We start from the raw sequence: 24,572 nt of genomic DNA, 5'->3' as shown, positions 1-24,572 counted from the left end.
TGTTAGTTCTATATTTGAGAATAGGTTTGTATTGTGTGATTGCATGTATGTTATTTACAAATGTAAAAAAAAAATTAAAAATTAGAACCCCTAAAAATGTGTCATAAAACCATATACTGAAGTATATATAACTAACATTTCTATATGTATAAATCTAAACCCACATCCCACACCTTCAGTGATGAGAATTATTACATAATAGGGATAGGAGGGTAACATGTTTTTTTTAAGCTGACAGTAATATATGTCATATATTTGATTTCTACATAATGCATGTTTCTGTAGTTGCAAATACATTAGTCTAAATTAGAAAATGGATCAAATTTATAAGAAACTAAGTAGACAAATATGTCTTATTTGCCATCATCAGTGTGCAGATTGAAATTGTATGGGGTGGTATTCATTTATCAGTAAATTGAAAATCAGCTAATAAAATACCCCAGTTGCACATTGGGTACAGAAAAAGGTTATTGACTTTTTGATAACAGAAAAACAAATATTGCAAACTTTGGGATGAATCAACTTTTTTAATATGCTTTGTTCAAGACATTCCTTTCGGTTCTGATTGAGCAGCAGGAACTCGCTGCACTGAATTTACTCACGTCATGAAAACAAACCGTTGCTTAACTAAATTGCCATTTGCTCTGATGAGTGCTTATCGGTCACTGAGGGTGAGCGGAGGCTGGTCAAAGTTCAACAGCTTTGTGCTGCTGCTCTTCTGTAGCTGAAACTGTATGTGCTGTGAACCTATAAGAAGCAACTCAAAGGTAAACACATAAACCTTCTGGAATCGCTTCCAGTAAATTCTGCTGTTGAGGATTTTTTGTTTTTGTTTTATTCTGGTCATTAAATGTGTGTTTTTAATAGTTTTTGATATTTTCGGTGTTAAGGCTGCTTTAACCAAGATCAGCCAGTGTGTCTTTATAGAAGTTAACATCTACTGACGGTCAAGTTTTTGCATGGCTGTGAATACACTAGCTGTGCACTAGATGGCGATATCTCTTAATTCTATAAAGACACTTGCTGATAAAGTAAAAATCATTATTTGAGTAATTACAATGGTAACCACTCATAATGATTGCATTGTAAGTAATAATAATTAAAAAAAGACATAGTCTGTCCAGTAATTATAATTATCAGTAGCCTCTCGTGTATTAGACTCCCCAATGCTCTGTGTTCCTTACAGAGACAGTATTGTACCGTGTGTTTCAGTAAAACTTTGACAATCTCCACCACACTTCTAATTTGAGTTCCTCTGTGCTCAGTCATTTCACACCTAACAGAAATAGACACAGCCGATACTGACAGCCTCTATGATGCCTGGTGTCACACCCTTTATTATCAACACACATGGCGATACTCTATCCACAGGCAGCATTGGGGGACTCTAATACAGCCAGAGACCGATCATATATATATATATATATATATATATATATATATATATATATATATATATAGTAATGAAAAAAAAAACAGGTACACAAAGATGAGGGCTGTCGCTAAACTGCAACTGAAGTTAAAAAAGGGAAATAGCTTTTAAATGCAACGATTGCACTGTTCATGTTTATCTGAGCCCTACCTACAGTCATTTTAAGAAGTAAAGCGCTCGGGTTAGATTGGAGTCTTCAGGGCATTATCAACAGGCGATGTATGAGGTGGGCTGGGGTTAGTGTGGCCCGTTGTAACTATACTTGGGGTCGTTTCTGTCGTTCAAATAATTAGTGAATACAAACGATATGCATTAATACAACGGGGCGTGTAACTGCGCGCTTTAATTGATTGACTTTTGACCGGTTGGCGTTTTACAATTCCGAGTTAAAGAATGCACAAGGACAGGCAGGTAGGTTTTTTGTTCACTTTTAAAAGGGATTTAAATATTTAAACCGACGCTAAAATACCCCTCAGAGTCGACCATGGCAGGGAAAACAAACGCTGGCCTTTCTGACAACCGGAATAAAGAGACAATAGAACTGAACGGATCTGCGACACCTGGAATATTCACCATTTCCCAAACAGGTAAGGGCAGTATTGCACTACACTGACAGAACATCAGCACAGGGTCTGAAAACGAATACCATTATGCCAACAAGAGTCGATTTAGTTTTTGTCTTATGGTGAAATGTGAAATGCAGTAGCCCACCACAATTTGGGGTTGGTGGTGTTTTCAGTAGGGACTGATTGGTATGGGAGTAGAGTTTAGCTTTTATTTATGTAAGTACAGGTGGGTACAAGTAAATGCAACAAATAACGTGTAATTCCACTCCTAACCTCTAGATGGCAGTATTTACGAGAGCCGCCACTATTTCCCGGCAATATTCATCATCAAACGTCGGTAGTAAATTCCTGTGTCTTTCGATGTGGGTGTCGGTTGTGCGGGAAACCTTTATAAGCCAATGAAAACAAGCTATTCCTCCCGGTTCTAGCCAATGAGGAGCGGCTGTGGGCGTGCCCTTTGAGTAAATATGTCTGTGTGTGTTTCACAAAGTGTCCCTGTGTCTGTCTTTGACCTGTGTAATATTTAATTTAATTTAATTTAATTTAATTTATTGTTTTTAGCAAGTTTGTTTGTCTATGAAACGGTCAGCTTAGGTAAGTAACACTTGGGTTTTTGAAACGCTTGTCCGTTGTGGTTAGAAGAAATGAAAATAAAGCTAATGCGTGTAAGAAAAAAAAAAAGTGCAATTCTTTCTTAAACAATTATATTCAGTACTTGTGTTTTGTACCAGGTCTTGCGTCATGGTATTTGTTTACTACGGTGAATGTTTGAAAGTGGTAAAGATGCTAAGTTAAGACCTCGGGCCACTGTGTGAACTGAATATGCATACCGTCCTGTCTGTGATACGAAACATTTACAAACAAGACCTTTTTTTTCTAATTAAGCAGCTTAGGATAAGAGTGGGCATTTATCAGCTTTATCTTGTACGATAAAGTTAAAGAGAGAAACTAAGAAGAATATATTATAACGTTTTTAAAGGTTTAAGGTCTTCTAGTTCGGAAGTCCGGATCCAAATCTGGGTCTGGTGCGTGTTTCTTATTAAGGTATTGTATATGGATCCCTTAGACCCCAGTCAATTTTAAGGCATGTTTTAAGGACTACTTTTAGTAATTTAATTCTCGATTTTTAAAACAGTGTTTATCCTAGTAGAACGTTTTATAAATACTGATTAAAAAAAAAAAAAACTTTCAATAAAACGTGCCTCACTCCACAGTATAGAAAGTGTGCTCCGTCTAGTCCAGGGCAGGCTTGAGACATGGAGACTGAACTGCTCCCTCACCCCCTAAGAGAAAGGGTGCTCCCTCCAGTCCAGGGCAGGCTTGAGGCATGGAGACTGAACTGCTCCATCATCCCCTAAGAGAAAGGGTGCTCCCTCCAGTCCAGGGCAGGCTTGAGGCATGGAGACTGAACTGCTCCCTCACCCCCTAAGAGAAAGGGTGCTCCCTCCAGTCCAGGGCAGGCTTGAGACATGGAGACTGAACTGCTCCCTCACCCCCTAAGAGAAAGGGTGCTCCCTCCAGTCCAGGGCAGGCTTGAGACATGGAGACTGAACTGCTCCCTCACCCCCTAAGAGAAAGGGTGCTCCCTCCAGTCCAGGGCTGGCTTGAGGCATGGAGACTGAACTGCTCCCTCACCCCCTAAGAGAAAGGGTGCTCCCTCCAGTCCAGGGCAGACTTGAGGCATGGAGACTGAACTGCTCCCTCACCCCCCTAAGAGAAAGGGTGCTCCCTCCAGTCCAGGGCAGGCTTGAGGCATGGAGACTGAACTGCTCCCTCACCCCCTAAGAGAAAGGGTGCTCCCTCCAGTCCAGGGCAGGCTTGAGGCATGGAGACTGAACTGCTCCCTCACTTCCCTAAGAGAAAGTGTGCTCCGTCTAGTCCAGGGCAGGCTTGAGGCATGGAGACTGAACTGCTCCCTCACCCCCTAAGAGAAAGGGTGCTCCCTCCAGTCCAGGGCAGACTTGAGGCATGGAGACTGAACTGCTCCCTCACCCCCCTAAGAGAAAGGGTGCTCCCTCCAGTCCAGGGCAGGCTTGAGGCATGGAGACTGAACTGCTCCCTCACCCCTAAGAGAAAGTGTGCTCTGTCTAGTCCAGGGCAGGCTTGAGGCATGGAGACTGAACTGCTCCCTCACCCCCCTAAGAGAAAGGGTGCTCCCTCCAGTCCAGGGCAGGCTTGAGGCATGGAGACTGAACTGCTCCCTCTCCCCCTAAGAGAAAGGGTGCTCCCTCCAGTCCAGGGCAGGCTTGAGGCATGGAGGCGTGGACCGCAGTATAAGTGCACCCTGAATCATTTCATGTATATATAAAGAAGCTTATTGCATTTGAAAGTTCACTGTTATTGAGGAAGTGATAGACATTGGCTATATTGATTTAGTAAAGACAATTTCATTAAAACAGGAGTTCTCGGTTCACTAGTGCACTTTGGAATGAAACTAGCTGTCGTCAAACTGGAATGACTTGTTCTTATCTGCAGTAACGGAGCTCTTATCTGCAGTAACGGAGTCTTGCCAAGTCGCTTCATGTTTAGTGCTGTGACACGAGGAACTTTATTGGCTTGCAGTAACAAAGCAGGTTTATAGCACTTGGGCAAGAAGAGTGAAAGGCCTGGGCTTGTGACATCATCAACGTGTTCAAGAGATACTGTACTGTGTGTGTGTCTCTGTTTCTTCTTGGGATTGTATGATTGTGCGATTTGTTATTGTAAGCATTTTACACAGCCAAGTTAGGAGAAGAAAAGGGCCAAGATACAAAAAATCACCTGGCTTTATAAAGATATGAGAGAGTTAATAGACAAGACATCCTTTGGACAATGGGAAGTGTTCACAGTCAAGTTCTGAAAAGCCCATCAGTCTTTTAACAGTAACAGTTTAGTGAAAATGTTCTCGTGCTACGAGACTTGCCCATTCCTCTCAATGCATTCCACTATTAAAATGCTGTTTGGGGATGTTGTCTGGGTTTAAGAAACTGATGCATACTGTAATGTCATTCCAACATTAGGAATACCTGTGGTGGGACCCTAGATCTGCAATTGGTCCTATACAGAGATGGAAATAAGACTCCCATTGCATAGCAGTTTGATCCTATCCTGGTTTTGCTATGACTTTAAGACACGCCTGAGCTTCTTACCGATACATAGGAGCTAATCGGGCTTGCAGTAAAACCTGGAATGGGTGAAAGTGCTATGCAATAGGCATCTTATTTCCATCTCTAATCCTATATAATTTGCTGTTCCAGTCAAATTTGCTGCTTTGCATTCATTTGCACTTGAATAGCTATCGCAGAGCCAAAGGCAGGGTTGCTGCTGGGTCTTCACTGTACAATACAGATGTCAGGACCGAGACACTTCTGTATTTTGTTTTGCCTGACTTGTTTGGTATGTTTAACCTTGTGTCTTTGGCAGAGCCTGTGAGAAGAACAAACAAAACACAATGTACTATTATATATGATTACACATTACTGGCTAGTTGTCTGTGCCCAAAACATGAACCTTTTTTTTTTTTTTCTCAATCCTTAAGTGTTTGTAGTATAATGTACAGTTTGGGCTGTTAGGGGTTAGAACGGAGGGGCTGAGTGGGAGTATGGGCTGGTGGTTAAAGCCGAGGGACTTGGAGGTGGGTCTTGTGGTTAGATCTGCTGTCTTGACACTGCAGAATACAACATGTCATGGGTGCCAATTTGCAAAACAAGCATTAGAAATACTGGGGACAGCTCTTTTCACAAGCGTATGTATTGCATATTGCAGGTGCTTCACTTTTTATTCTTTTTTTTTTTTTCTTAACCCCTGTGCTGTGTGTGTGTGTGTTTTAACACCGACACTCCACTAGGTGGCATTGGCACGGTTGATCTGCAGGTTTTATCTTGACTTATCTTTAGTGTTACCCATTTGGTTTAAATAAAAAAAACATTTGAACAAAGAGTTTATTGAGATACTGTACCTTATAAACCCATACGAGAGAAAAAAAAAGGACTCTCTCCGCTGTAACCTAGCGTGAATGTGTCGTTTATTAAATAACAAGCACAGTACAACACAGTAAGAACACGTGTGATTCAATATGTTAACAACATTATTCAGCAGGTTTCATTCAACTTTTATGAAGCAAAATTAGTTAATTCTACAGGCTGATGCAAAACCTTTTGGCCATGAGCTAGAACACACTGGATGTGTGTGGCTTTGTCCTGTCATGAAGGATCAAGCTGATTCCACAGTTACCTATCATTTGGTTTCATGGACTCTGAATAGCTCTAAACTTGCACTAACTCAATGGAAATATTAAACGAACACTGAGAAATCCTGCAATCGTTGAACACAATTGTGGGGTCATTCAGACTGGCTTTGACGATACAGTACTTGACAATGCCCCCCCACCCTTTGATTGCTATGAACTCTGCCCCTAAGCTCTGTATGCAGATAGATTTTCATAATCTGACATTGTGAAATTGCTAAATACTGCTTGGACTATTTCCTGTTTTAAAAGGGTGATAAGTGGGGGTGATTATTCTCTGTTGTGTAGAGATTTATTTGTGTGTGTGTGTCCTGTTTGGCTTTTAGTCTTGTTCACTATAAAAATAGAATTAAAGTCCTAGCTGTTATGCGGAAGCAGAGAGGAAGACAGACAGACCCTGTTGTTGTAAATGGTTACCTAATTTATTTGCAAAGATTATTTTAACTGGTGTTTCACAGCCGACGATAACTTTGCAATCGGTCTGGAAATTCTTTTATTTCTTCCAAAGATTTTGAAATCGATGGATGTATTTATAAAACGTAGGCCGTTTCACAATTGTGTACTTTTTTCAAACTTAAATCATCTTGCTGTGGTCATGAGAGGTCTTCTTGAAGAGAATCAACATCGACTAGTAGTCCTGTAGGGTAACTCGCATCAGTTATAAGGAGGCTTTGTGGTCCAGTGGTTAAAGAAGAGGGCTTGTAACCAGGAGGTCCCCGGTTCAAATCCCACCTCAGCCACTGACTCATTGTGTGACCCTGAGCAAGTCACTTCACCTCCTTGTGCTCCGTCTTTCGGGTGAGACGTAGTTGTAAGTGACTCTGCAGCTGATGCATAGTTCACACACCCGAGTCTCTGTAAGTCGCCTTACAGAAAGGTGTCTGCTAAATAAACAAATAATAATAATAATAAATAATAATAATAGTTACAATTACCAACAGCAGTTAGTAATGTATTAAAGGTATACAAGCATTGTGTTTAAATTGTACATCACTGTACTTAAACACAGGAATAGTACATTTGAAATTCCAGTCAACGCAGAGTGATCTTCTTGGTTAATGTATATGTTACTATTTTAAACATTAAGAAAGCTGGGGGAGGCAGCAGTGAGCCGGGTTGAAACAAAAGAACTGGGCTTTCCAAATTGGGGAGAAAAAAAAAATTGCCGATTTTCCAAATTTAAAGAAAAAAATAAAAAACTCTAACACGTAACATTTCTTTTTAATTTGATTTATTTACCTAAGGCAACGGTAGTTGGTGCAAGAGTAATGATGATCTGATAAAACCAGTCCCAACTATCTTAAATGTATTTTTTTATATTTTAAAACTGGAATCGTTTGGATGAGCGCAGTCCTTCCTTGATTGCGATGAACACGCTTCATTCACTACGTTCCATGCATCTTTTAATTTTAGATTTATTGCATGCGTTTGGAGCTCGTAGCTTCATTCAGAATTGAATATTTGGAACATGGGTCCGCTGTGGAACATTCAGCTCAAGTCTCTAGAACAGCAATGAAATACTAGTTAATCCAGGTAAAACACCTTCTTCTAAACCCCTGCCTCTCTCTGCTTTAGCTAGGCTTGGTTCAAGAATGTGCTTCTCATTTAGGATGTCTGCGTGGGAAGATGTTTGTTGTGGGTAGATCAGTTTGTTGTGGGTGGCTCAAAGTTGGATTTAAACTTTGCAGCAGTGAACTGTAACGTGTTACTCTTTCTGTGTGGAAAGGTGGTAGTTTACACCCCCGGCAGTGGGTGGTTTCCTGATTTTCCTAATCCACACAACACTTTTAATGTGATAAAAATAAATATAATGTGAGATGCTGCTTTTTTTTAACAATCAACTGCAGTCTGACTGTCTGTCTTTTAATCTACCAGGATCATTTCTCTTTTTTTTTTTTTAAAATACATTACATTCCAGGGCTTCGCTTGAAAAGACATGTTGGGCTTGAACTTGGGTGGCCAGGGGGACTGACAGTACAAATTAGTAACACAAATAAATAAAGGTAGCAGACTGTCCAAAATCCAAACTTTCCTGAAATTTTATACCTTCTGAACCAAACAATTATACTTTGCTAATTTTCAAAAAGACCAAAGTTACAGGTTAGGGTTTAATATTTCTATATCGCTTCGAATCTGAGAAGAGATTCACTGAGCTGTGTAAAAAAAATTATAAATAAATAAATAAATAAATAAATACAGCTGGAAGAAAATCTCCGGGTCTGGACCAAATCCTTCGGCGCACATCGCGTGCAACTATTGTGTAGCCCTGAAGGAGTGAGTATAAAGTTTGGACTTGTGGTTGTTTTATGAATGGGTATATTGAATAAGATTCTGAAAATCCTTCTGCTGAGAACAACAGCGTCACTGTTTGTTTAGTAGGAGTGTGTGAAATTCAAGACACTTATCGGATCCACTGCTGCAGACAGTAATGTCTATTCCTGCACTTGTACATAATGTGGATCTAGGTCAGGGTGGTCTTTGAATACTGTGCATTTTGTACTTGGCACACTGACTCTTGGTATGGGCACTGGGAAAGTCAACCGACTCCCTCCACCCCAATCCCGTGGGTGTAGCACTCGGAGAGACTTCACCGTTAGCGAGAAAGCCGTGAAAGGAGAGATAGGACACGGTGAGGCTGATTGTCATGGTGGAGATAATAGATGGGAGAGGGAACCGCCCATCTCTCTCTCACACACACAATCTGTCTTGCACAGTCTCGTGACACTGCCTAGAATACACTGCCATGTGCCTCCGCTAATCCTTTGCTGGACTGGCTCTTTGGTGGTCTCCTCTTCCTTGAAGACGTTGTTGCACAAAAACATAGTAAGTGTCCTGTTTATTTAGAAGCGCTGTAGGAACTGGTGTTGAAGTCTTTGCACAAGTCAGGCACATTTTTACATAAAGCTGTTGGTTTGCCGTTCCCTGATTTTCTAAAGTTGGAAGATAGGAAGGCAGCAGATTATAATGGGCTACTTATGAAGGTAGCGTTTTCTGTATTGACACTGTACATGTAGGAGTTCAATTTATGGGTATTCCCTGGATGGCAATAAGACTCCTGTTGCATAGCAGTGTGATCCATTCCTGGTTTTACTATGAGTTTAATAAGACACAGCTACAGCTGTGCAGCAGGAGTCTTATTTTGTGAACCTGTCTGTCGGTAGGTGGCTTCGTGTGTCTCGCTTACAGTGAATGTAACGCAGGGATGATTGTAAATAGCTCTAAATTTGCATTTATTGCCATAGTGGGGGAGGAGTGTTACTCATGGACTTGTTGTGTTTGCTAAATGATTAATATTTCTACAGATATATTGCAATAATTATTCAAACGTGTTGATTAATTGCAGGTTCGTTTTAAGACAAAGGCATTAGCCTGAGAACATGAAGACTTATTTTTTTCCCAAGCTGCTGTAACGTACTATTTATACACCCTGTTTTCTAGCCCTTCAGCCACATCAACATGACCACAGAGGCTTTATGTAGCGTGTGACCTGGTTTTCAGCTTTTCCACCTGCCCCCAACAAAAATAAATGCTTTATGCAGTGTCACCATTACACAATCCGTTTACTTTATATATATAAAAAAATATATATATTCTTTTACCAAATAGTCAGCTAAAATTTCTGTTTTGTAAAGGGTGAAAAAGCAGATGTGGTTCCCTGTAGCTAGTCCTCAAGTCTCTGTGTTGCTTACTCGGCACCCCCCTCCCTGTTAAACTGCTAAGTCATGCCTCCTCCCCTGAGCTCCCGTGCTCTTTGTAACAGTACTGGCTGTGCTGTTCATGCTGTTGTGGTTTGGCTGTGTTTCAGGTCTCATCAGTTTCCCAGAACACATTGAGATACTCCCCAGAGCCACAATGCCTCCAGACCAGGAACCACAACCCCCGGACGAAGGTATGTACAGCGTGTGTGTATGTGTGTGTGTGTGTGTGTGTTAGTGTTTGATTAACAGTAAGGATTGGGACAGTGACACCTGTTATAAAACCCATCCTTGCAATTGACACCTTCGGTCTCAAGTTGTCTTGCAAGAGAATGGCTTTAAGGGGAATGTTAACCAATATCTTAAAATCAATTTTCTTACCTCCTGATTAGCTCGCGCAACTTTGTTCTGAAACAAATGTTCTAAGACACTCATTGTATTCAGTGGCAAAAATAACCATGTTCTTATTTGTTCATGTAATAGAATTTTATAAATGACTACCAAAACGATATTGATTCATAAACCATGAGATGAACTGCACCCATTCTACAGTACAGCATAGCGTTTCCCTTCTTTCTTTAATAGGTCATTTTGTTCCCGGGAGATTTTGCTTACTGTTAATGTGGTAGGAATTATCCGTCTAGCTCATTCAAAACGAAAGAATCTCCAGGTATCCACAAAACCAGGAATGGATCAAACTGCTGTGCAAGCGGGAGTCTTATTTCCATCCCTGAAACACGAGGACCTGATTTCTCGGGGACTTTTAAATTGCAGGACAGCGATCTTCAGATCTGCCACTATTTCAGGCTGTCAATAATTTTATACCTTCTTGAATGCAGAATTGCTGGTCAAGCCATTTTTATCACCCCCCCCCCCCCTTTTCAAAGTCCGTCAGTGTCATTAGTGACTGAAACTGACTTCCAGAAGATCTTTTATACATTCCAGAATAGATGCCATGTCTACCAGTTTGCACATTTATAACATGAAGCCTGTTTATACAAAAGCGCCTATCTCAGGTGTTTTACAATGAATCCAACCCCTGTACAATATCTGTATGTGTGCAACAGAGTAGGCTGGCGAGTCATCAACCGCATGCTGCTTCCTCATGTCAAACGGAGCGAGTTAGTAATGCCCTGTCTCCCTTTATTTAAATGGTGAAATAGGAAGCTGTGATGATGACATAGGTTTAGATATTAGGAGATGAGACAGTGAGCGAGGGTGGCAAACTGAAACGGGGTGCTTGTGGCATTGGAGTGCAGATCTTCTTTAGCAGACGTCTACTGTACTACTGAACGCTGATCAGCAATGTCAGAGCGCACTAAGCTGAGTAAGTAAAGCAAGCATGCATGCTGCTGTAAGCAAGCTTGCAATCCAGTTTTTAAAAGCAGTTAACATCTGCAGAGCAGCCAGCTGTTGCAAATGTTTTTTTTTTTTTTTTTTTTCTTGGTGATTTTGTAATCCAAAGATTCAAATCGTGCTTCTTCATGGTTTGATTTGGGATTTGGTGTTACATTTTCTGATGGTTTCCCCTGCTTGGCTGTCTGTCTAAACATATGTGTGTGTGTCATATTTCAAAATTCTGTGTTGGATATATTAAATGGGAAAAGATTTTTCAGCACAGCCTAAATTGTGTCGTGTAGTGTGTTTCAGTATAAAAGGTTTTTATTTTTTTTTTTATTTTTTTTTTTTTTGCAGAAAACCGTTCTTTGGAAAATGGGGAAATCCAGACTGTACAGACACAATACAGCTCAATCTCTCCGCCGGAGTCCCCCGAATCAGCAGATGAGCCGTTCTCGACCTACTTTGAAGAGAAGGTTCCCATTCCGGAAGATTCCAAGGCAAGTGTAATCCTGTTACAGTTTACATATTTAAAAAAAAAATAATAATTGCAGTGACTGCTAATGATATCTTTTTAGGTACAGTATATATTGTTATCAGAAAGTTGCATAAGGCATTTTGTATACCGTTTCATGATATTAAAAGCTGTGGCTGGGGAGGTATGTTGGTGTAAGATTTGATTTTTTGTTTGTTTTATATCAATTGTTGGCGTATTGAATTTATTGACGTGGCTGTTTCATTACCGCACGTGTAAGTGTCCTCTACTAAGAGTGAAAGTTACATTGTTCTCCAGTGCGTTCTCTTGAAGAAACACCACAACAGTGGAAGTGAAAACAACCAAAGGCAGTATTACTCGGCTTCAAGCCTTATGACCATGCATGTTTTAATCAGATAAAGAAACCAACCGATATTCTCGCGCGACACGCACGTTTTTAGATTAAAGGGATCCCAGCTAATGAAATAACTCCACGTCGTGCACTCCCATTCCCTGTGTAGATCAAACGTGTTGAGGTTTTGAAACCAGCACTTATTACAGCAGTGCATTTCCTTTTTAACCCTTTCACTCCTGAATTGCTTTTGTCGACCTGAACAATAAACGCCTTTTATTGAGTATACCTGAGAACAGGATGCCAGGTTCAATGTGGTTTCCGATGGAGTATGTGAACATACGACGCGAAGATAAGACGGGACCTTGAGATCCCACCAGCACTGAAAGGGTTAAAAAACCGATATCTGGTTTGGAAAAGCTGGAGGCTTGCGTGCTTTGTCGTTTACCGTTTACATTTTGATGAAGGCTTTATCAGCGTCTTAAGAAAAATTCTTCAGATGCATTGAATTTTATTGTAATCCTTTCTTTCTCCTAGCCTGGGTTCAGCTTTCGCAAGCTATGGGCGTTCACTGGACCCGGGTTTCTTATGAGCATCGCCTACCTGGACCCAGGAAACATTGAGTCTGACCTGCAGTCTGGAGCTAAGGCCGGCTTCAAGGTATTGGATTGGATCGTGCAACCCTGCAGCTCACTTATAACCATGACACGCCTGGAAGAGCCAAAGGAAAATGGGGTAGTTCTCCCCCCAAATGGAGCTGTAGTGAAGACATGCAGAACAGGGGTGGAAAAAAAAGAGTCCTGTTGATCCATTCCTGGTTTTACTAGGAGTTTAATAACACACACCTGAGCTTCTTACCTGCTGATCGAGCTCATAGTAAAACCTGGAATGGATGAAACTGCTATGCAAAACTTATTCCATTCCTGCACTGAGAATAAAATTGTGCATGTAGGTTATGCTAAACGTCTTTGTTATGGTATGTGTAAAACTGACACGCCTTGATATATGATGTAATTATTGTTTGTTTTTTCTTAAGCTTCTCTGGGTCCTGATGTCTGCCACGATCCTCGGTCTGCTGTTGCAAAGGCTGGCAGCGCGCTTGGGGGTGGTGACTGGGATGCACTTGGCTGAAGTGTGCCATCGCCAGTATCCCGCAGTAAGTGCTCGGCATCGTAAGTTTGTCGGCTTGTATTTTTCATCACTGGACAGGCAGCCCTGTTCAGCAGTGCACACACCGTTTACTGGTTTGCACAGTTTTTATTCTGACACCGAAGGGTTTGGGATGTGCGTGCCTCGCCTGTGAGACTCTCTTGTTTCCTTTTCTCCCCAGGTGCCTCGTATTGTCCTGTGGCTGATGGTAGAGCTGGCTATCATTGGGTCAGACATGCAGGAGGTCATCGGCTGTGCCATCGCCTTCAACCTGCTCTCCGCTGGAAGGTAAGGGGGGGGGGGGGGGGGGGGCAGCAGTCAGTACCCCGATGATAGACTCTCTCTCTTGGGGTTCGTCCGCACTGTAGCCAGCTTCAGAAATGCATAGGGTGGATGGCAGAATATCCAGTGGAGAGGCCTTTCCATTTTAACATGTGCCTGGGGAACCACTTTTCCAGTTGACGAAACTTTGTAAGGACGTTCTTTTGCAAAAGTTATTGTGCGAATCAGAATCTTGGGTACATTTTTTTTACATATGGATGTAGGTCACATTAGGGTTACATTTTCATTATACTGGTGGCTCTTGTGTTTTTTATTCATAGCTGTGGCAGGGGAAACTCTGCACTAACGGGGCAATGGGCTTTGTTTGATCAAACGGTACCTGCTTGGATAAGCAGTTAATTCAGGGGAAATCCCAGAATACAGTACAGCTGTTTGATGCAGTTCAGGGTGATTCCCTTGGGCTTGGTTTGAAATGCTAAAGTCCTGGTGGGGGTGGGATACGGTGGATTAATCAAATCGATGTTCATGACCAACAATGGATTTGTTCCCATGTCTCCTTGCAGGATTCCTCTGTGGGGTGGAGTTCTCATCACCATCGTCGACACCTTTGTGTTCCTCTTCCTTGATAAATATGGTAATTCCCCCGTCCGCAGTCTGCAGCATGCTTTGTGTGTGTGTATAGGTAGTACTGTTTATGTAGGTGTTGGGTATCTCGTGGGGTAGTCTGAACGTTTCTTTAGTGTAAGTTATGCAGTTTATTTTATGCATCATTACAAAATGTTTTTAGCAGCTTTTCAGAAATATAATGCGGGTTGCAGTAGGCAACCTTGCAGCAAACTAAACTTACTCTGCTTTTAAAAGTGCAAATATACCTTGCAATACATTTACAGTTACAGGATGCTTTCCTTTCTGCAGCAGACGATGTGTTCACCAAAGCGTTCTCATTCCCATTGCATAGCAGTGTGATCCAGTCCGAGTTTTACTACTAGTAAGACACACCTGAGCTTGTTACCTAGACACTGTGGCTAATCAGGCTTGTATTAACACGTGGAATGGGTGAAACTGCTGTGCAACAGGAGTCTTTTATTTCCGTCCCTGTTTTGTCTACAGTGTAGGTCACAGTAAGTTATTCAGCTTCATGTCCCCAGTCAACGCCGGAAGGATGTGTTGTCTATTGAGTGTAACTGTGAACGCTTTCCCTCAGGTTTGAGGAAACTGGAAGCCTTCTTTGGGTTCCTAATCACGATCATGGCCATCACATTCGGATACGAGGTGAGCAAAGAGAGTGATCTTCAATTAACATTACTGTATAATTAAAAGAGTGATCTTCAGTTAACATTGTTGGTTTTACTAGGAGTTTATTCAGAAACACCTGAGCTTGTTACCTGTACACTGTGCAGTGGGTCTTATTTTCCTCCCTTAAAAAGAATGATCTAAATTCATTCCTCTTGTGCTTGGACGTTTTACACTTGAAACAAACAGAGACAACCACTATTAACAGTTATGCCTGACTGTGGGGGGGACCCCCGGTAGAGTTAACAGGCTGTATCTAGATGATTAACTTTGCCCCCTGTCTCTGCGCCCCCCTGACAGTACGTGATGGTGAAGCCGGACCAGGGGGAGCTGTTGAAGGGCATGTTCCTCCCATACTGCCAGGGCTGCGGAGCCCCACAGTTGGAGCAGGCTGTAGGTATCGTGGGCGCAGTCATCATGCCACACAACATCTACCTGCACTCCGCTCTGGTCAAGGTAAGGACAAGCTCATGTGCTGGCTCCGGTTTCTCTGTACGGGCGCAAACCGTACACAAAGCGAGAAGTCCAACTCTCTTTATTTTTTAAACATGATTGCAGTTCTAAGATTAATAAATAAACAATTAAGTTTACCTACAAGCCCCCCCTTTTTTAATATAAATAATTTTTCTGAATTGAAATGCTGTTGCAGAAACATTAAAAAAAAAAAAAAAAAAAAAAAAAGTGTTCTCTTGAATACCATCACTGTGACTGAAACTGACAGGAAGATGCAGCTTTGATTGTACTGCAGATTACATGTTACATTACATAGGAGGGAAACCACCACAGATCTCAGTATTTTTGTTCAACCCCAGCAAATGATCAGAGTAGAAATGCTGAGTAAAATTCTGTTGAAGTTTCTTCAAATCTTGTGTTTAATTGGAGGCATATGTCATTTTATTTATTTTTTTTCCAGTCGAGGCAGATCGATCGCTCCAATAAGAGTGAAGTAAAGGAAGCCAACAAGTATTTCTTCATCGAGTCGTGCGTGGCGCTCTTCATCTCCTTCCTCATCAACGTCTTCGTCGTGGCCGTCTTTGCGGAGGCGTTCTACGGGAGGACCAACGAGGAAGTGGTAAGTCTGCCCTGTGTTCTGATCGGTTCACAGCAGCAACATGTGTTTTTCACGGCTCGTCTGAACATGTTCTACCATTTTAAAATACAGTTGCAAATTTGATTTCCAAAAGACAGGTCAACGCCAGGTCATTTGGAAGCAACAACTGAGGCACGGAGACTCAAGTGCTCCCTCCCTCTTCCCCCCAAGAGAAAGGTGCTCCCTTCAGACCTGGCTTGAGGCATGGAGGCTGATCTTCTTTATTGTCTTCTCATTTCAGCATGACGTCTGCACCAACAGCAGCAGCCCTTACTCCAACCTCTTCCCTCTCAACAACCAAACACTGGAGGTGGACATCTACAAAGGGGTAAGTCTTCACGCAAATCTATACTAAACAAAAGTAGGTTAACAAGGGGCTGTTGCTTAACTTGCTTGTGAGTTCCAATAATCGTTGTTTTTCTTGACCAGGGCGTGGTGCTGGGGTGTTTCTTTGGCCCGGCAGCCCTCTATATCTGGGCAGTGGGGATCCTGGCAGCTGGGCAGAGCTCCACCATGACCGGTACCTACTCCGGACAGTTCGTCATGGAGGTGTGATGCCTTTTAATCCGTTACTGAGAGACTGACAGCTGTCCATGTTAGTCGATGCCGATCTAACTTGTGTGTGATTTTCTGTGCAGGGCTTCCTGAACCTCAAGTGGTCTCGCTTCGCCCGGGTCTTCCTCACTCGCTCCATCGCTATCATCCCCACTCTGCTGGTCGCCGTGTTTCAGGACGTGCAGACCCTGACCGGCATGAACGACTTCCTCAACGTGCTGCAGAGCATGCAGGTGAGGCACGGGCTGAGAGATACAGAGACAGGCTCAGGGACGAGTTGCAGCTTCTTCTGATTTTAGTTCCACCCACGTGCTTTAAAACATTTAAAGCACGTTTCTTAGTAAGAGCAATTTAAGAAACGGTTGTCTGAAATCCGTTTTGCCCTTCATGCAATATGTTCCTTCAGCTTTAAAATGCAATTGCCATTTATTTAGTGACTAAAAGAAGATGCGTATAGCGTACTTAATGCCTGGTGGAGTCCTTTTTCAGGTATGATCTCCTTTTGGATTAATCGCAGCTTCTTGTAGGTCACTGGAACTGGACATCAGTAGTCTGGGCTATAGACCAAGAATCCTGTCTGTTTCTTAGTTTGTAAACATGAATGCTAATCCGGGGGTAATGTTAGCACTGTAATTAAGAGGTGTTGCCACTGTATACTGTGACGGTAATTTCATTTAGAAGAGATGGAGGATTTTGAGCATGTGCTCCTGGGAAGTGATAGATTTTAATAGTATTGTTTCTTTCTGCAGCTCCCCTTTGCCCTGATCCCAATCCTCACCTTCACCAGTCTCAACTCCATCATGAACGACTTCGCCAACGGGCTGTAAGTGTGAAACCAGTCTATTTTTATAACTGCAGTCAAACCTGCTTTTTGTATGATCACCAGTTTTTAATCACACTATAGTTTAATATCACTCACATATATATATATATATATATATATATATATATATATATATATATATAAACCGATTTCCACTCCCACTTAATATCACTTTGGGAAATGAAAGGCTTTGTGAATTTTGAATTGATTTTTTTTTTTCAGGTTAGAAAAAAGATCCTTTAAGTGCTTAAGTTTAAAAGTTACATATGAATTGGAGCCGCCATGAAGAAGCTAGCGACGAGTGTTGAGTCTTGTTCAGGGAGCGGTGAGCCCTGGCTTGACCGGATTGCCTGTCTCTCGTGTCTCCCTCCAGGCTGTGGAAGATCGGTGGTGGGGTAGTGATCCTGATGGTGTGCTGCATCAACATGTATTTCGTGGTGGTGTACGTGACGAGTCTGGGGAGCGTGGTTCTCTACGTGATGGCTGCACTCCTGTCCGTAGCCTACCTGGGCTTCGTAGGGTATCTGGTGAGTCATCCTTAACTTGCTCAGTCAGAATTCTGCAAGTACATATATAAGAAACTAATGTTGGTCTGCTTGACTGGGTTTCTTTGTAGTCAGTTTTTCATGTCATTTATTAACTGGAACAATTATTTTATTGGTGCTGTGTAGCTATGTCAGATCAAGAATAATTTAACCAACTAAGAGTCCATTTTGGTATGAAGACCTGTAGTGTGTTTTTATCTGTTTATTTCCTCCAGTAGTCACTCACCACACTGTCCCCTTTGTCCCTGCAGGCGTGGCAATGTTTGATTGCTCTGGGGGTCTCGTGCCTGGATATCGGAAGCAGGGTAAGGAACAGTCCGGTGGTCTTAATTGAGGAGCCCTCCGAGTCTGACAGTTAAACACGGCCGAGAACAAGCAAGCAGAGCAGTGGCGGTGCTGTCTGTGTGTGTCTGTCTGTCTGTCTGTCTGTCTGTGCATGTGCAGCTTTAACAGGGTCCACACAGCAAAGCTTGCATGCATGCTCAGATAGAGGGGTGTGTCGATGGGGTTCAGGGCTATTGTTACTCATACAAAGTGACCTTCCAAAAAACTTCAGAGACACATATTTAACAGAACAAAATAACAACTGTTAGGTGCAAGTCCCTTGCTAGTATTGTTCGTTTTCTGCCTTCTGTCCAGGGTTCTGTATTTAAATGGGGATTCACAATAGACTGCTGGTCTATACAGGCAGCCTTGTGTTCTGCAAGTACCTCTGTTTATGCTGTTTAATGCAATGCTGCTGATTTAATTAAAATGTCGTCTTGCTATATATGGTGGCATAACTTGCCTGTTCCTTAAATTATCTCCACTATGTTACAAGTCACCCTCCAGTGGTTTGGCTGTGTAATTGTACCTTTCTACTTCAGGGCTAAAAGTACTACCATACTTTGATTAACCATTGGAAAGCATGGTAACATTGTACAAAAAACAAAACTGGAAATCTATAACAGGTTTTAAAATCCTCCGAGCCAAAATCCTAAGAGATATATATTATATATATATATATATATATATTATATATATATATATATATATATATATATATATATATATATATATATATATATATATATATATATATATATATATAATTATGAATCATGTTTTTATTGTCATAGTTTAACACCAGTATTTTTCAATACCAGCAGTGCAATGTATTCATCACTATTATTCCATTAATGAAAATCTCTAGCAATGTGAATGATGTAAAAGCCCAGTTTCTTTGTTGCAATGTACTATATGTACCCCTCAGAATGCAGGGACAACAAAAGAAATATGTGCTGTCAGTTATTTAAGGTGGTATTGATAGGTTATGGTTATTTGCTGTATGACCATAAGCATGAAGAAGTTGTGCACATGTCAGGGAGCTGTAATAGCAACTGCAAAAGCTGTCCTCCAATACCACCTTAAAACACCTTTTTGTTCATTCTGAATCTTGGCATTACCTCAATGTATGTAACCTGGCTGTGTTTATTAATGTATTTTTGTCATGTAAATGTTCATCAATGTTGATTGTGTGTGTGTTTTTATATCTCAAGCACACTCTTTAAACAGTTTTAAAAGCAATACAGAAAACATGTTCATGCTGCTGGTGATGCATATCCCAGTGGACTAGGGATATATAATGCAGGGGTGGAAATAAGACTCCTATTGCATAGCAGTTACACCCATTCCAGGTTTTACTACGAGTCTGATCAGCCACAGTGTGTGTGGGTAACAAGCTTGTGTGTGTCTTCTTTATTAAACTACTGGTAAAACCAGGAATGGATCAAATCGCTATGCAATGGGAGTCTTATTCCCGTTCCCTGCATGTATCTGGAGAATTGTTTTGCACAAGTTATTGAGTCTCTGAGTCCCTGGTTTTTAGTTGTTTTTGAATAAAACTGCGTTTAGTGGAGATTTTTATAAGCTGTTCTTCAGTTTGCATGGCTTGAAACGTGCACTAGCCCTGATGCACACAGTCCTAGGTTTCAGAACTCCACTTAATTAAATATACTCGTGAAATGACCAGGTACCAGGCGTCTGAACTGTCAGGCCCCAGGTAAACCTGCTCTGAAATGATTTGCATGAATGTGTCTGTAGGAGGTACCATTTATTTAAATGAAGTACTTTAGTTGAAGTAGTTCTGAAACTCAGGGCTGGGTGGGGGTCCAGTGTGAATTGCATGCCATGTGTTTGGTAGTTTCATGGTGCTGTACATGTGAATTGTCACTGGTACATAACATAATTTTAGCAGGAAAGTATATCATTTCTACCTGATTCTACGTGTGTCAATCTACAGCAAAGACAGAACAGTTTTATTTGAAAACTACAGTGATCAAATAGTCAGACACAAAAAAAGCAATTGTACAAGTTTTAATATACATGGAAACGCTTCACATTACACTGCAGGCACGGTCTGTCTGCTACACACAGATGTGAAACAAGTTCTCCACACCTCTAATTTTATTTAAGTACCTCTTTTTAAATACTGAACCAAGTTTGAATGTTTCTCCTGCATGCAAATGTACGCAGTGTGCAATGCTAGGAAGCTTTGTCTGAATGTGATATTAAACTGCGTTCTTGTCGGATCTTAAACATTAAGGTGCACGGCCTAGGATTTATTTTTTTTGCAGGAACATAAACTAAAGACCTAAAGTTTGTGGTCCATGCATAATATAATATGTTCACTTAGAGTGCAGTCAGTGGTACCTGTAGTATGCTAAAGGCAGTATTGGAGAGTGCCATTACTGTATTGTTGAGAGAAGGACTAGTCCCTTTTTGAAATGTAGGGAGCAGTAGACAGTATTATACCTCATTTCTACTTCTGCAATATGTTGTATGGTCAGAAATTGGTGCTCTGTTATGCAATAAGTAGACTGCACAGCATTCAGTCCAGGGTTCCATTGGAACCATCTCCCTTCCCCCCCCCAATAGTAGCTCCTAATCAAAGCTGATACATAGTGGCTGCTGAGTAAGTGATCAATTATTTTAAATAAATACAAAACCAGATTTGAAGTAGCTTTGATTACTTTTGTTGTGATGGTGAGTAGGTAGCAAATAGATGCAAGTAGAATTTAAAAAAAAAAACATAATTTGGGGTTTAGGCAATCTGCAATACAAATACAAAGCAAGGAATTGTTTTGGAAGAACATTTTAATAATCTACAAAAGTCATGTATTGTTTAGTAGTATGTTGTGTATTTTATGGTGTGTTTTTGTACAATAAAAATAGCAATACATACAAAAAAGCAATCCACTTTTTAAATTGAGTAAATATATTGTTAGAGAAACTTACAAGAATTGATTCAAACTGCTTTTAAAAATGGTCTTACTGGGTGGGGTGGAGAATGTACATAAATTAAATGTCAAGGACAAATAAAGAAAAGAAAAGTGGTGTGTGTCGTATTTCCTTTTTCATAATTAAAAAAAAAAAAAAAAAAGGATCTGTCGCTGTAACTTAGAGTACAGTATTTGGTACTGTAGAAATAATGAATCTGAGGAAGGCACAGCTGTGTATGCAAGTCATTTCTCTGGCATTCTCTTTTACAAGATAAAATCAGTGCTGTATAATCAGTGCTGTAATGTTTAGTTACAATCTTAGACCAGCTCATAATCTCTATACTCCATATTCAATTTTATATAGAACGGCATGCAAACTCCATATTCAATTTTATATAGAACGGCATGCAAACTCCATATTCAATTTATATGTAACAGCATGCAAACTCCATTTTTCCTAATAAGAGGAACAGCATCCAGTATGCCTTGCATGTCATTTGGTTAAATAGCAGATACCAAAACATTCAGATAGTGTTGTGTTTTTTTATATAACATATTTTAGCAGCCACTTTGTATACCTGTGCTTTTGTAGTACTGCAAGTTTTAACACTGTTTGAGAATCGAATCAACCTTCAGAACGCACAAAAAACATGAAAAGGCAGTAACAGTAGTGGCATCCTTCAAAAGACACGAGAGAAATGGGTTATCTGCCTGTCTACTCTTCGTTCTTGTGACTGGGTCACAATGTAAGAAAGGTAATGGTCTGAATCGTTCTGGGTGACACTGCTTGAATTTTTGAGCTGGGTCGAATCAAGTGGCCTTAACTGATTCTTTTTCTATCTCTTTTTATTTGTTTTTTTTTCTTTTCTTACAAGCTTACCCTCCCAGTTTTAGAGGAAACAAATCGAGTAAGTGGGTTATGTACACATTTGTTTTCTAAAATACTTAAACCAAAATGCATCAAAAATTCTGTTCTGTTGGTATCTCGGCAAATGAAATTGGTATAATTCTAACCCGGAGGTAGTCATTGTACAGATGAGTTACTTCTGCGCTGTTCAGCCTGTTTCTGTTTTCTGTCCCGTCACACGCACTTGCAACATGACAAGATCTTCATTTTTTTGTTTTGTTTTACCAAGCTTTGGAAGTTAATCAGTGGTTACTCAGGCTCTGTATCTAATACAAAGCTTTCTAACTGTAAATGAACGCAGGTCTTTTTTTTTTTTCACTCCATAGGTTTTTAAATGAATTTGGTTTTCTTTTGACGTCATACGTCAGGGTTACAGGAGTAGTTTTGCTAGTTCTGCTTTTTCCTAAACTCAAATTTACTGCCATCAGTTTTAAATGAGCTGTGACCCTGCCCTCGGTGGTAAACGATAATGTTTGAGGCATCTCTTTTGACATGCAGAAGGGAATGGCTGAGCTGTTGCTCTGTGTTGTGGTAAGTTAGAGGGGTTTGCATGACTGATGGTTCAAAATAATCCCTGGGGCAGGGGGCAGGGGTTCTGTTTTCAAATCCATCTGGCCCAATGCCTTCTCCCACAAACATATGCACAAGATGGAAGTAAAATACTAGAAGCACCTGCCATAACACTGTCAATAGGGCGTAGCACAGCCAGGACGGCTCTGATTCAGATCAAGGTGTTTCAGTTGTTCCGGAGGCCTGTGAGACCGCAGTTTTCACAAGCCTCTTTGTTTCAGTAAAGTTGAAACAGGATAATGCATCTCTTCTATTCTACAGAGTGAATCGGTCCTCTGACACCCTATTTTGAGAGTGTGCTGTAATGCCAGCCGTTCCTGCTGTTTTCACTCCTGTATGCACATGTGTTTAACTCTACAATGATTTTGAGCGATGGATTTCAAACCAGACTCCCTGACCCCTGCTAGACTCCATCGTGATTTATTGCTGAATTGTTTCAAGTGACAATGAGCTGCACTCATCCGAACAGAGAAAGAATGAAATAATATGCATGTTTTACAAATGGATACAGAGTCCTCGCGGTATGTTTAGTAGGACTGTGATTGTCTTAACCAGGGTCATTGCAGCTCCAGTGGGGTTCATTGGGGTTACTGATACAGTGAATGTGCTGGAAAGGGGTTCCAGGGTGCTATGCATGCAAAATAAATCCTGTGCAACTCATGGTGAGAAAGTGCCAGGTTATTAAAGTGGGGCTTCCAAGTGGCGCATCCAGTAAGACCAGAGTGCAGGATGCACCCTATAGCTTGGAGATCACCAGTTCAAATCCAAGCTATGCCACTGCCGACCATGGACGGGAGTTCCCAGGGGGCGACGCACAATTGGCCACGCGCTGCCCGGACGGGATAGGTTGTAAAAATTGTAAAAATAAAAGGTTATTCAAGTGATTTGCAAAAGCAAACCCCCCTGCCCTTGGTCTGCTTGATCTGGAGTGACCCATTACTGTGGAAACAAAATCAATGCCACATTGTTTAATCCTCTGGACATATCAATGATAAGGAACTCCGACACTGTGGAATATTTAAAGTTGATTAAACAATGGTGCATCAAACCACTTGGGTCTCTCTTTGTATTAGTGCTTCACGATTGAGATGTACCTGTGCTTGCCCTGTGGGCACAAGGTGAATTGTTAGATGTTTGGTTTTTTTATGTACCCTATTTTAAGGATTTGAAACTAGGTGCTGGGGCGAACGTGTTTTAATATTCGTTGAAAATTTAAACGAATGTTTGAATATTTCATTTTTTGTTTTTACTGTAAAACAAACCCGGTCGTCTTGCCTATTAAAGAAAGCCGAGTCTTCCAGACAGCAGAATGAGTGATATTTATTTCAGACGTATTTTATACATTGAGCTCCTTTGCATCTTTTCTACCCAGTCATTTATAAATTCTGTTATGTGAACGAATACGAACGCCACTGAATACATTTCAAGCAGCGTCGAATATTCAGACGTTTGTCCCAGCACCAATTTAAACAGCGGTGATTATAAAAACCCTTTGTTTTTTCTAATTTGGCTTCCTTCTCTCTTTCAGTATCGTCTGGGACTAACAGGGCACTCTGACCTCTACCTGCTGAACGATGTGGACAGCAGCATGTGTGTGGAAAGATAGCAGGGCTGGAGGACCAGTGCTGGGTGAGATGGAGCTCCCCTCTCCCCCCCCCCAAAAAAATAATAACTCTCCTGTTTCTCTTATAGAGATGCACTTCTTCATAACCCCTAAAATTACAGGGACGCTCAGCCAGTTGTGGACAATTATTTTTTTATTATAATATTTTTTTTAAATATCAGAATTGTCTTGTCCTTCACCAAAAGCCCTTTCTCAACCTGCTCCTCCTTCTTCATGCCCCTGTCTTGATAGACATCATAACCGTACACCTTTGTGTACATAAATGTACGTCCATTTACACTGTGAGGAAAACTTGGTTAGCCTGTTCTTTAAAGACTTGAAATATAAGAGATATCGTAATGTAGTCTTCTTCTTCAGATTCACTTTGTATCATTTTTGGTTTTAGCCCTCA

At 41.1% G+C, this 24,572-nt stretch overlaps 1 protein-coding gene across 4 annotated transcripts; it reads left to right on the top strand.

Moving 5' to 3' along the window:
- The first annotated feature begins 1,759 nt into the window (after positions 1-1,759).
- Positions 1,760-24,502, top strand: LOC117966962 (natural resistance-associated macrophage protein 2-like). Of its 4 annotated transcripts, none has more exons than XM_034913927.2 (17): positions 1,760-2,019; positions 10,029-10,112; positions 11,614-11,756; positions 12,621-12,743; positions 13,120-13,239; positions 13,414-13,520; positions 14,078-14,148; positions 14,719-14,786; positions 15,108-15,263; positions 15,721-15,879; positions 16,139-16,225; positions 16,327-16,446; positions 16,536-16,685; positions 17,202-17,275; positions 17,649-17,802; positions 18,072-18,125; positions 24,086-24,502. In XM_034913927.2, exons 1-17 carry the CDS (start codon positions 1,917-1,919, stop codon positions 24,161-24,163), a joined length of 1,851 nt encoding a protein of 616 aa, XP_034769818.2. In that variant the 5' UTR covers positions 1,760-1,916; the 3' UTR covers positions 24,164-24,502. The 4 variants fall into 4 exon arrangements, with proteins under 4 accessions (XP_034769818.2, XP_058869289.1, XP_034769817.2 ...); XM_059013306.1 differs by lacking the exon at positions 1,760-2,019 and adding an exon at positions 2,404-2,459; XM_034913926.2 differs by lacking the exon at positions 1,760-2,019 and adding an exon at positions 2,459-2,592.
- Positions 24,503-24,572: the final 70 nt, after the last annotated feature.

Source organism: Acipenser ruthenus, chromosome 45, assembly GCF_902713425.1.
Source record: "Acipenser ruthenus chromosome 45, fAciRut3.2 maternal haplotype, whole genome shotgun sequence".
Taxonomy (NCBI): domain Eukaryota; kingdom Metazoa; phylum Chordata; class Actinopteri; order Acipenseriformes; family Acipenseridae; genus Acipenser; species Acipenser ruthenus.
This window is presented reverse-complemented; position numbering and strand designations above follow the sequence as displayed.

Excerpts from the sequence above, each read along its gene's own strand:
- LOC117966962 (XM_034913927.2), top strand. The coding sequence starts at position 1,917 with ATGGCAGGGAAAACAAACGCTGGCCTTTCTGACAACCGGAATAAAGAG. Across the intron at positions 13,521-14,077 it reads AACCTGCTCTCCGCTGGAAG|GATTCCTCTGTGGGGTGGAG; the intron begins GTAAGGGGGGGG and ends GTCTCCTTGCAG. Across the intron at positions 14,787-15,107 it reads CCATCACATTCGGATACGAG|TACGTGATGGTGAAGCCGGA; the intron begins GTGAGCAAAGAG and ends CCCCCCTGACAG.